This window comes from Corythoichthys intestinalis, chromosome 3 (assembly GCF_030265065.1).
Source record: "Corythoichthys intestinalis isolate RoL2023-P3 chromosome 3, ASM3026506v1, whole genome shotgun sequence".
Taxonomy (NCBI): domain Eukaryota; kingdom Metazoa; phylum Chordata; class Actinopteri; order Syngnathiformes; family Syngnathidae; genus Corythoichthys; species Corythoichthys intestinalis.
This window is the reverse complement of record NC_080397.1, coordinates 20,520,986-20,533,201: the sequence shown is the minus strand read 5'-3', so window position 1 is coordinate 20,533,201 and position 12,216 is coordinate 20,520,986. Positions and strand designations below refer to the sequence as shown.

The window sequence follows — 12,216 nt, the reverse complement described above, 5'->3', positions numbered from 1 at the left end:
TTTTGTAATTCCTTTTTTAAGAGAACCATCACCAGGTTTGTCGTTTCTCTTCCAACATATCCACCATCAAATGATCGCAATTTAGTGACCACTACATTATAACAGAATTCACCTAGGGAACTTGTGGAGGGCATGTTATGTTCCTGGGGGTAACTATTTAGCCGTGTGCGTTTCCGGCAAGGGCACATGAGACTACAGAGTCACGAGAGAAACGAGCGGCCGAACACGGCAACACGTCTACTCAACGAGCAAACGAGACTCAACAACATCATCCGCTACACTGGTGACCCCGACTTGCCTCGTTGAAGTCTCAGAGGCGTCTTACGAACACTTTAAGCAATGGCGGTCGCTGGCTTTCTCGAGCTAGCAATGTTTAACGAGTCTTCTACGGCCGCGTGGTTCACGTGCGCGGAGGTGCAGCTCGCCCTCCACGGTATAGCTGACGATACCATGCGCTTCTACCACGTGGTGGCCGCGCTCGGGTACTCGGCGGCGATCAGAGTTCAGCGAGTTGCTGCTTTTCCGCCCAATAAGGACAAATATGGGGCGCTTAAGGCGGACCTTCTCTGGTGTTTTGGACAGTCACATGCTTTATCGACTTAAAAAGACGCTCGAGGCCCCCGCCACGACAGCCCTACTGCCTGGGGTTCCCGTCAACGGTGGGGGCGCTTCCGCTCCGGATCCTCGCGGTTTTCCTCCCGTCCCATTGCCCGTGCGGCGACAGCACGCTCCTGCTCTGGCGTTTCCCGACGCCGACATTGCTGTCTTGCTCCGGCGCCACTCTCGCTTGCCTCGGCTCCGGCGCTGCTCTATGTCGACGCAGCTGCGCCCGTCCCCGGCCTTTTCGACGACGCTCCGTCCGCCTCCGGCCTATTGGACGACGATGCGCCCGCCTGCGGCCTACTGGACGACGATGCGCCTGCCTGCGGCCTACTCGACAACGCCCTGTCCGCCTCTGGCCTACTCGACGACGCCCCGTCTGCCTCCGGCCTTCTCGACGGCGTCCCGTCCGGCCCAGGTTTTCTCGAGAGCGTGCCGTCCGGCCCTGGTTTTCTCGAGAGCGTCCTGTCCGGTGTTGTGCTGAAAAATAGCCGCCCCGCGTGAAATGTCCCCCCTGACGGAACGCTCATTTATAACGCTTTATTGAGGTGAAAATATCAAATGTTTTCATAGACGCATTACAGCAATGGATTTACGACTGTAAAATCAGTTTTAAATAAATAAATTAGACAAAATACTAGTACTTTATTTTAGTAACAAATCGTGGACTGGGCTACATAACCCATCTTTGAACAGAAATGTATTAGTCTACGGGTTTTCACGACCATATCTCAATGACAATCACACAGGTATGACATTTATTAGTTCAAGCAGAGTAAAATAATACATATATTCACGGTACAAGAAAATCGTTTCCATGCTCATCGATTGGTAAGAAAAAGCTGTACGAGTGACATGTGGGCGCTCAATAATAAAATAAATAAACAAATCAAATAAACGCTCAATAAAGCGTTATAAATCAGGGGGGACATTTCACGCGGCAGGGGGAACATTTCACGCGGGGCGGCTATTTTTCGGCACAACACCGGGGCGTCGGTAAAAGACGATTGAATGGACGATCAGGAGGACGTCCAGGATGCGAGGTGTGGAATGTCCGAGCAGGACGATCGTTAGGACATCCGGGATGCAGGGTGAAGAACGACCAAGCGCGACGATTAATGATGGGAAGATCGATACCAAAATATCGATATTTCGATCCAGCGCGTTGAGTTTTAGGTATCGATCCCCAAGCAAAAGTATCGATATTTGGAATTAATATACAGTATTATATTTTCTTTGTCTATTTTTGGGCTATATTTTTGTGCACACTTTTTGTACTTCTTTTCCCTTTCGCGTTCTACACGCACGTAAGCAGTGCACGCACATAAGCAGTGCACCGGCGTCTGCTCCCGCCCCCATTTACGTCCCGATCCTTATCCTGTGTATCGATCAGCATGCTTTTCCTCCGCCCCTCTCACGAGGCACCAACACAGCCACAACAAACATTTGGAAGCTGGTAGGATGGCTGCAGCATTGACAACAGAACGTAAAAGAAGTCTGGTTTGGACATATTTCAATTCAGTAAATAGCAACGAGGCTAAGTGCACAGTTTGTGCCAAAACTGTCATATATTGTGGTAATACCACAAACCTCATGAAACACCTTAAAACGTGCATCCCGAAGCACATGACGAATTAAATGAAAAACGTGCCGCTCAAGCCGAGGAGGACACGAGAAAAAAGACCAAGCCGCTGGAGAAAAAGCAAAGCTCTTTAGAAGTGGCGTTTGCGAAAGGCAGTACTTATCCAGGTAACGTAGGTGCTAATGGATAATCAGAGACGATATAAGCATTAGTGGCTGATGTGCAATATGAAACGATAAATATGGCGTTTTTGTCATCTTACATAAAAAGAACTTTGCAGCACTATTGAATATGCTTTGTAATGGAAAGTTATAGCTACATCTTGTTTGTGAAAAGCAAAGTTCATACCGCATTATGTAAAAAAAGGTAAAATGACCATAGTGACATATTTAACAGTGAAGTATTACTGTAACCTAAATGTGAGTCTCCATTTTATTAATTTTTGATACAATGAGGACTAATCAGCCCACATAACATTCCACAGGGTAGTCAAGTGAACTACTACCAAGCAAGTTGGGTATAAAAAAAATATATATAAATTATTACTTAACATTTTAATTAGACACATCTCCCCTTACTGTATTTCTAATATTAACTATTATTACTTTTTTTTTTTTTTTAATTGCAAGTGACTATTGTTTATTGGATTTGTTTTTAATGATCTACTATTAGAGGGCAGTAACATGCTACTATTAATTTGTTCTTTAATTAGATCAAAAATATTTAACTTAGGTAGATTAAAATGTGATCAAATACAACGTGTAGCAGGGAAATTTTCTGCGTATATGAATTTAAGGGTCAGGGTTAAAGAGTGAGACTGACTTATCAGAATTTGTTGTTGATGGATTGGTTTGTGAGTTTGTAGGGAAACTGCTTTGCTAGTTATTAAAAGCAGCAGTTTTTCTATTGCAATGCATATTTGACACCAAGAGACTTTTAATAGTTTTTGAGGGTTGTGTATATAAATATATATATGTTGTATATAAAATATGAACTTCCGGTATCGATATCGGATCGGGATCGCAATATTTGGCCTTGTTATTACTTGGTATCGGATCGAATCCAAAATCACTGGTATCGCCCATCACTAGCGACGATCTGGAGGACGTCCAGGACGCCAGGCGGTGGACGACCAAATGCGACGATCAGGAGGACGTCCGGGATACCAAGCGAAGGACGACCGAGCAGGACGATCTGGTGGCCGATGAGGACGAGGAGTGCCACGTACAACCGCCCAGACGTGGCCGGAGAAGCGGACGCCAAGAGAGGCGGCATGCGTTGCTCAGCCGCGGCCGAGTATGAGGTCGAGACGTGCAACTTGCAGTGCCACCCAGTCGAGGCTGCAGACGAGGGCGACGGGCGCGACGGTCGGAGTTGCACGGCTGGGGATGAGGGCGACTGGCAAAACGAACCAAGTCGACCGGCTGCAGAAGAAGCGAGGGAAACGCCCAAACAGGAGCCGAAGCGACGACATCGTTGTCCAAAAGCGGTGGACGAGAAAAGACGACAGGGCCGGTGTAGGTTCACTATCCTCTCCCCCTCACTATCCACTCGCTCTTGCTATATGATTGGCCGAATGGCCGAAGAGTCGCTATATGATTGGCCGAAGAGTTGAAATGCTCTCCCGTTAAATGCCTGTTAAAAATGTTCCCGTTGTTACTTCTTGCATTCGCTTAAAAGTGCCCATTTGAAAAGGAAAAGCGATGGATGATAATACACACAGATCGTATTATTAACAAATGTTAAAGTTATATAATCATATAGCGAGAATAAGGAACGTCACTGACAAGCGCAGGCCCCCGCAAGTGGATAGTGAGGGGAATAAACCCTACCCACCGACGTCACAAAATCACGTGCTCGCTGTATGGTTCTGCCCACTTGTCCGTCATTTTGTGTCTGTATTATCAATGGTCTCAATTGATCGAGCAATTTATAACTGATATCATGGAAGACCCGGTGCTTTCGGATGCCGTAAACTCACTTGATGCGTTGCATAAAAGGCGTTATGTGGAAAAGCTTCAGTTCATCCTTCCGCCAGATCCATATTTGATGCCTAAATCGATGTTTTTCGACCCGCTGTCTCCGCCGTATTTGCCTGACATCTGCTAGCTACCCTGAACTGTACAACTATCTTGTCCACACAAAATCAGCCTATTCTCACGAAAGTTTGAAAAACTAAGAGCTTGGAGGCTTATAAATACTTCGTTGCTGGTTGGGTGAAACAGGTCCTCGTCCACGAAAATTCGGCAGGAATCTATCTTGTGCTTGGAAAGGTGAGTTACGAAATTTTCAATTCAAAATCTTTTGTTATTGCTAACATCCACTGTCAAGTCTAATGTATTTCATGTCGTTTGTCAATGGAGTTAGGGCTTTTAATGTTTATATGGTTTAGCGATAGCACTCTCACTACATACATACGTGTATGTTGTCGGCGATTAGCCTAGCAATGATCTTAATTGTGGTTGTCAGCCCAAAACCCTCTAAATATATATTAAATGCATCTTACCAGATATAAAATGACTACTACATAATCTGTGGTAATCGTTTGGAGCCCAGTTTTCTCGTCGAATTGCAGCAGCCCATCTCGCTCTCTTCTCTCCGGGTCTCTCGGAATCCGGTAGAACTTCAAGTCTCTCCGTCTTCTCCGTCTATCTTCTCTGTTATTGCAACCGACCGCCACACACGCCTTCACCATTTTGATTATTAATGTTAACGAGCAGAAAAACACGTCGTAAATAGGAGGAATGTACGTAGCCGTAACAGGGAAACATGATGTGTTGACGGACAATTGGGCGGCACCAGTCAGGAGGAAGGAGTTGTGACGTCACGTGGGTAGGGTCTATAGGATAGTGCGCCTACACCGGCGTTCGCAGGCGCTGGCAGAGGAACAACCTCGGAGGCTTCCGGAGGCGCCGGTGTTGTTCAGCACAACACCGGCCGTGCAACCCGACCGTTCCGTTAAATCGGGTTACGCCTGGCGTCCTGTGTGGGTGAATTCTGGGGGGACCTGTGTCGTGACCACTACATCATTACAGAATTCACCTAGGGAACTGTGTGGGGCATGTTGTGTTCCTGAGGGGAACTATTTAGCCGTGCGCGTTTCTAGCAAGGGCACCATAGACTACAGAGTCACGAAAGAAACGAGCGGCCGAACACGGCAACACGTCTACTCAACGAGCTAACGAGACTCAACAACATCATCCGCTACAGCAAGCTTCCTCTTGCTTGATATCAATTCTGGAGTCCTTTGGACAAGACATCAATTCGCTCTTTGTGCTGCAAGTGCCAGGCAACAGGTCCCTGTTATAGGGAATGGGACGTACTACGTCATTGTTTGGACGCGCCTCCATGCTGGCAATATGATTCCCTTCCGGGCCGGCAGACTCAATGCGGATTGTAACGTGTGGTCGTGCTAAGCTAACTCTTTCGGTGTTTTAGAAAGAAATTATGGGTGTGTATTGTTGTGTTACCGGGTGCAACAGCTTCTCCTACGACTAAAAAAACAATCTTTTAAGGGGTGTATAAAGCGAATTTCATTTAAAAAAAACAGAAAGAAAAGAAACAGACCAAGTTCAAGAATCAGTAAATGTGCTACTGCTTAAGCTGGCAGTGTGTGTTATGTTAGCTAACTGGCTGAGCAACATTTTCCTAATTTTTTTCTACTGATGCAATTCCAAGTTTATTGATGTATAAAGCACATTAACCATGTAGGCCTAGAGAAGCTTTACATTCATCTAGTTCCTCCGTTTAAGTGTAATCAAGGTCAAAGGGTGTGCTGCTGGTCTGAAGCCAATATTCGAAACAGAATGATATCTAAGAGGCGGCTTCCTGGTGTCTCTAAACGCATCAAGCAAGCACATAATGTGTTTGTAAAGAAACCGAGGCTGAGTCATGACCTCATCCCCTTGAGGCCTCTGTGATGTTGGGAGAAGACGAGACAGCTGAAGTTCTGTTTTTCATTCGTCCATCATGAAATGAAGCTACACATGCAAACACAGTTCCTGCACTGGAAATAACCCCAACTCCCCAGCCATGGCACTTAACTTAGGCCAGCTAAAGATTCATGGCCACTTTCAGACAGACTACTGTCCACCGTCTTAAACATCATCATGCAGAATCGCCATCCAGGACAAACGCAAAATCTGTACCTACTACTGTTTCAACAACGCTAACCATTATAGCCATTGTGCATTGAGCTGAATGGTAATTATCTTAGCACCGATTTAATAGGTGCCTGGAAAGTTTCTCATTCATCTAGTTAATTTAATTTTCAGGAATTTGAATCGATCGCATCTAGACATTTCTGGTTAGATGTTTCGCCACGCATCCAAGCAGGCATCGCCAGTTAATGTGACAGCACTTTGTTGGGTTTTGATAAGTCGTGTCATTATTTTGGAAAGAAAACGACAGTTGTTAAGATGTCTTGCTAACAGTTTCAGAAATACTGCGGTGTGTTGGCTGCCATTAGGTGCAAAGATATTTGCCGCATATATAATAATGTAATTGACAGGGTAGATGTTCATGACAATTAGTCAGAGAAGTACCGATGGTTTATTTTTGGCAGATCAAATAAACCACTGTTGCATATTAAAGATTAAAATAATAATGATAGAAAAAAATAAACATAATACACTAGTAGAGTTAATTCTTTAGAAGCAAACTGAGTCAACGTCTAATATACGATTACAGTTCAAACAAGTTTTACCTAGCTTTTGAGGAACATTTTTCCAGTATTATTGTTCAGACTGCAAACTGTGCTTGACTTTGGAGGTTCCACCATACATTAACCACAGGTTTATTTGGTAAAGTTAGTCCAACTGCATGCACACACAGGTTGCTTCTTACATCACATTACTTTAAAATTCATCAGGATGAAAATATAGTACAAGTCAGATAACCCTAATGCTACTAAATTGCATCAATCAGCACACTATTATCTAACAGGTATGTCTATAAAAATGATTATAGAGGTACCGGAACATTTTGATAGAAAGGTTGGTGCTTTACAAAGATTATTTGTGGTCACCTAGGGAACAAGAACAAAAGAGTGCCAGGGAGGCACATTACCTTGTCAGAACTGGCAAAATGACTGTGAACTGTAAACTCTAAAAGGGCTTACTTATGAAGCATCGGTTCAGCGCACATAAGCACTGCACAAAAAAATCATGTATGAGGTGGAACATTTACTAGAGATCATATTTTCCCCATACATTAAAAAAACCAAAAAAAAAATTTAAAAAAAGAAATGCAGAATGCACTCTATTCTCCTAGAACATGTTCTGTGTCTCGTTTTGTAAACTAAAAGATGATAATGTTTCTCATATTTCACGGATAAAAGTTTTTAGCACTTGGAAATAATACAGGTCAGAAGTCAGATAGCACTCCACATATAAATTGACCCCGGGAGTGAGACAAAAATGAAAACAGCTGCTTTAAATTTTTACCTGAAAAACATCCTTCTTTTGCATTCATTTTCTCGGATTGGAAGATATTTTTGCAGCAAAATAACTTTGTCAACTGTCCTGCAATCCATGAGTGTACCTTCCTCCCTTTCCTGCAAAAATCTAGGTTTAAATAGATTTTTCAACATTACCAAAATCCCATTGTGACATTAGTAACATAACAGCGTATTTTTGATGTACCTATAGTGAGATGACTTTTTCATCTTTGTCAGAGATGTCATTTGTATGAGCTACAAAATCCAAATCTGTTGTAGGGGGTAAATGAAGTAGAATGAAGTGCAGTGTTTGTTTTCACCATTTATGTTTAAATTCTAATATAAAATTGTAGTTATTTGAAAGATTATTGAGCCTGCAATAAAGAAAATTTTACACTAAACACTGGTAATGAGGCTCAATAAAGTTCATATTGTGGTAGCCATAAAAATTAGCAGGAGGTTGATCATCATGTAGAGCAGCGTTGCTCATACTTTTTTGTTGCATAACTCAAGAGTTGCTCACACAACATAATTAATTACATGTGTACATAAAAAAGGAAAAAAAAAAAAATTTTTTTTTTTTTTTTTAATGCCGCGAGCTAACCACACTAGCGTTGCGATCGACTTGTCGATTGCGATCGACGTAATGGGCACCTCTGATGTAGAGAGCAGCTTTAAAAATGTCTAGGCCCAATTAATAATCTATTTTGTTTTATTCCTGTCATTACTGTGTATACGATCCTAGCGTAGATGACAATAACTATAAATTAATATTTTCATTTCTTCATCTTCCATGACACTTATCCTCACAGGGTTGTGGAAGTGCTGGAGCCTATCTCAGCCAACTATGGGCTGTGGGCAGAGTACACCGTGAATTGGTTGCCAGCATGGCACAAGGAAACAAACAGCCGATCAGGCAGAAACTCATACCTACGGAAATTTTGGAGTGTTTAATCAGCCTACAATACATGTTTTTGGCGTGTGGGGGGAAACCGAGTATCCAGAAAAAACCTACGCAAGCACGGGTAGAACATGCAAACTCAACACAGGAAGGCCGTAGCTCGGCTTGAACCCTTGAACTCAGAACTGTGAGGTTTATGTGCTAACCACGCAACCGCCATGCCAGCCATGTTAATTAATAAAAATGCTGTGAACATATACTTTTAACTTAACTATATTAATAAATCTATTCGTTATCTGTATCACTTATGCCAACAAGGGCCGCAGTGATGTTGCAGCCTTTCCAAGCTGACTACAAGTAAGAGGCAGGGAACACCTTGGTTGCTAACCAACTGCACTTGACTTGACTATGCAAGGTAAGATTTAACTTTAAATAAAATCAACTTAAAAGAAAAGTGTACTTAACAAAGAGAACAATTTATTATTTCTAATAACCAAAATTGTGTTATTGTTGCCAACGCAATCCTTGTGTGTCTGTGCTTATTCCACTCTATTTCTGAACCTATTTCACACCCATGACTGAGCTATGCTAGCGATCATACACTTTGACTCCTGAGGATCTCAGCAACCAAGAAATGCCATCCAGAAGACCGGACAGGGATTCTGCAACTGTATCCTGCACCTGGTACAAAACAAAGGGAGGTACCCTGTTCAAGGACACTTAGACAGTAGAACTAAAGCAGACTACAATTTCGTCTGCAACGATGTCAAGCTAACTTCCCCAAATAGATGATCTATTGCTGTTCCATTCATTTGTGAATTAAATGCTAATTACCATCCAGGGATTAGGCAACTGAGGTAGACCGAGTCTGTTTGCCATGTCAACACAGGGCGTGCGACGCGTGGTTTGAAGTCTGGTGGTCCCGACTGCTTCACATTTCTCTCTGGAGATACATGAGAGCACCAGCAGGGGTTTGGATGTGGAGCTCAACACGGCCCTGATTTGAGCCGCCTCGGACTCTCCATCACCTATTTAATAATGTCATAATAATGTCAATAATGTAATAATGTCAACTTTTAAGACGTAAAATGAAAAATAAAAGAGAAGTAATTTCGGGAAAAACACTGATGCTCAACTGAAATGCTGTTTAATTACATGTTGTGTAGAATGTAATAATTGTAAAGATAAAAAAATATATATATAGAACCAATTTCATCAGAATAATATAAAGAGAATTATTGTTATTTTTTTCACTATATTTCTGACAGATACCTAATATTTGTGATAAAGAAAAAAAAATCACATGCTGAGCCAATATAGTGAAATTGGATCATTTTCTCACGGGGAAATTTAGCCACTGCTGGTTTTGACAATCCACAGTATTTGTTCCACTTGTTGGTCTCACCTCTCCCTGGTTGGGCATTAGCCACATAGATCACTCCATCCACTACCTTGCACACCTGCTGCACCTGAGGTGACGGCCTGTAGACTGGGTGCCCAGATTCATCGCTTCCAACTAAAGTGAAGAGTTTATCACTCATATACTGGTTCTGTACTTTGGCACGGTCCCTCTCTGCCCTGCACAAAAAAATGACATAACCAGAAAAGTGCTGCATCTAACATATTTTTCAGGGTATGGAACACTACTAACCTGTTGGTTGAGTAAAGTGTAAAGATGTTGAATTTGTGCTGGTCGTTGAACATGAAACTAATGCCAGAGCCAATTACTGATGGTCCTGAAGAGTGAAGATAAAGCTTTATTTGTGAGCAACTGAAATGACACTCGACAAGGCCAAGACTGCCTCCTGCTGGTTGACAAAGCACAGTGCAAGGCTAATATTTGCTCATTTTGTGCATGAATAAAATGCACCCTTTATTATTATTATCTAAATCTTCATTATCTCATGTGAAAATTGTTATTTTTTTGTATGCCTTTAGCAAGGTTAAAATCCAATGAACTAAAGGAATCAGTTGTTTGGTTGGTCACTGAAAATACATTTGCCTGCATTCAATACTTGGGTTAAATTTGCACTCTGAGACCACCTAAAGAAAGTTAGGATAGATTTCTGATTCCATTACCTTCTACTATATACTAAGCGGTATAGCTGAATTAAGTCTAGTGCTTTACCATTGATGTGGCTGTTTGGATTGACCGACACTGGTAAAATATCACTGGCGTGCATGAGCCTTGTAACTATGGAGACATCCATTTGCTCCATGCCTGGCCCAAACATGGCGTAGCGCGGCTCAGCTGAGGGCACTAGAGACTGCAGGAAGGACACAAGTACACGGTATGGCGGCCACAAGGGAAGCCATCGCTCTCTGCATGATGGGCACCCTTTGAGATATCTGCAGGAAGGCAATAGACACTCCATTTTCTGAAAATAAAAATATCAGTATTCAAAATTAACCAACTCTGCCATGTAGTCAATTCTTGTTTCTGTCCTCTCGTAATCGTCCAGTTCTGAATCCTCACTGATACCCGGCGCTTCTGGTGCATCGACTTGCGGCATCGTTAAGTGATCGATGGAGGGCCAGTGAGGTATGTCCCTTAGGAGTAGAAACCTCCATAACAGAGGGTCTCGGACAAAGGCCCTCCAGTAACGGCTGGTTGCTCCTAGGCGACAGATGTCTACAGATGACAACAAGGTCATGACCTGGAACTGCACGTCCACCTTCAGAATGAAAGTTATTATTTATGGTTCAATCAGTACTGCCTTATCTTACAATAAATATTTATCCATACGCCAATTTGCTAAAGCCTTTTAGACAAATGCAACCAGGTCCGGGCCTTTTTTGGGTGTAAATGGGCCCGGGTCGGTGAGGGGCTGAAAAGGTTATCTCTGGGTGCGCGGTGGTTTATTATTGTGGTTAAGCTTTGTGATTGTTGAAGCGGGTGGGCACACCACGTTTTCCTACTTTGAAGTTTTCACCAGTGGGTTCCTCCTGGACATGGTTTGACTAGAACAGTCCCTGATCCTGGTTCAAGGAAACGTAACATATTTATAACACATTACTTTTCTTCTTGCCTGCGTGGCTTTTCTCCAGGTACTCCGGCCCCCCCCCCATCCCAAAAACATGCATGGTAGGCTGATCGAATACTCCAAATTGTCCCTAGGTATGAGTGTGTGCGCGAATGGTTGTTCGTCTCCTTGTGCCCTGCGATTTGCTGGCAACCGATTCAGGGTGTACCCCGCTTACTATCTATAGTTAGCTGGGACATTTCTATTATTCAAAATACTGCGTTGTCTCTGTACAATTGCTGCTTTTATGAAAAAAAAAAAAGTTTTACTTTAAAATTTAATAAGTCGCACGTCCTGTGACAGGACTATTCCGCATGCGCATAATGAGATGTACAAACGATATACACAGTATTGTGCAGGCCTGCTATACATTATCAAATTATTTTTTCTTAAATAACTCCCAACATTTTAGGGATTTAAATTTACAATGAAAATGTTAAATGACACACCACTGTTACATGATAAGAGGCTGTTAAGCAAATCATTGAATCACTTACTGGTAAACTGTCCAGAAATCCTGGTTCTTCCTCCCCACAATTCACAACTTCACTCACACTGGAAGGCCAATAAAACTCTTTCAAGCGCCTAAGATTGCGAATAACAACCGATTCAGAATGTTGGGTAGTCTTTCCTGTCATGACTTGGTTTGAAATTATTGATAAAGTTAATGAAT

General features: G+C 42.8%; 1 protein-coding gene across 3 annotated transcripts; it reads right to left on the bottom strand.

Moving 5' to 3' along the window:
* Window positions 1-6,534: 6,534 nt before the first annotated feature.
* On the bottom strand, window positions 6,535-12,201 carry fbxo4 (F-box protein 4). 3 transcript variants are annotated; one of them, XM_057832361.1, is made up of 7 exons: window positions 12,041-12,201; window positions 10,936-11,195; window positions 10,649-10,869; window positions 10,172-10,256; window positions 9,926-10,098; window positions 9,355-9,463; window positions 6,538-9,201 (listed from the first exon to the last, which is right to left on the bottom strand). In XM_057832361.1, the coding sequence occupies exons 1-7, from the start codon at window positions 12,179-12,181 to the stop codon at window positions 9,141-9,143; spliced, it is 1,050 nt and encodes a 349-aa protein (XP_057688344.1). In that variant the 5' UTR covers window positions 12,182-12,201; the 3' UTR covers window positions 6,538-9,140. The 3 variants fall into 3 exon arrangements, with proteins under 3 accessions (XP_057688345.1, XP_057688344.1, XP_057688343.1); XM_057832360.1 differs by having other exon boundaries at window positions 6,541-9,201; window positions 9,355-9,548; XM_057832362.1 differs by lacking the exon at window positions 10,936-11,195 and having other exon boundaries at window positions 6,535-9,201; window positions 9,355-9,548; window positions 10,649-10,898.
* Between the last annotated feature and the right edge of the window lie 15 nt (window positions 12,202-12,216).

Bases quoted from the DNA above. Each gene is read 5' to 3' on its own strand.
- fbxo4 (XM_057832360.1), bottom strand. From the start codon at position 12,181: ATGACAGGAAAGACTACCCAACATTCTGAATCGGTTGTTATTCGCAAT. The intron at 10,870-10,935 runs GTTGGTTAATTT...GCCTTCCTGCAG, and splicing joins AGAATTGACTACATGGCAGA to ATATCTCAAAGGGTGCCCAT. The intron at 9,549-9,925 runs GTGAGACCAACA...ATTATTAAATAG, and splicing joins TAATGCCCAACCAGGGAGAG to GTGATGGAGAGTCCGAGGCG.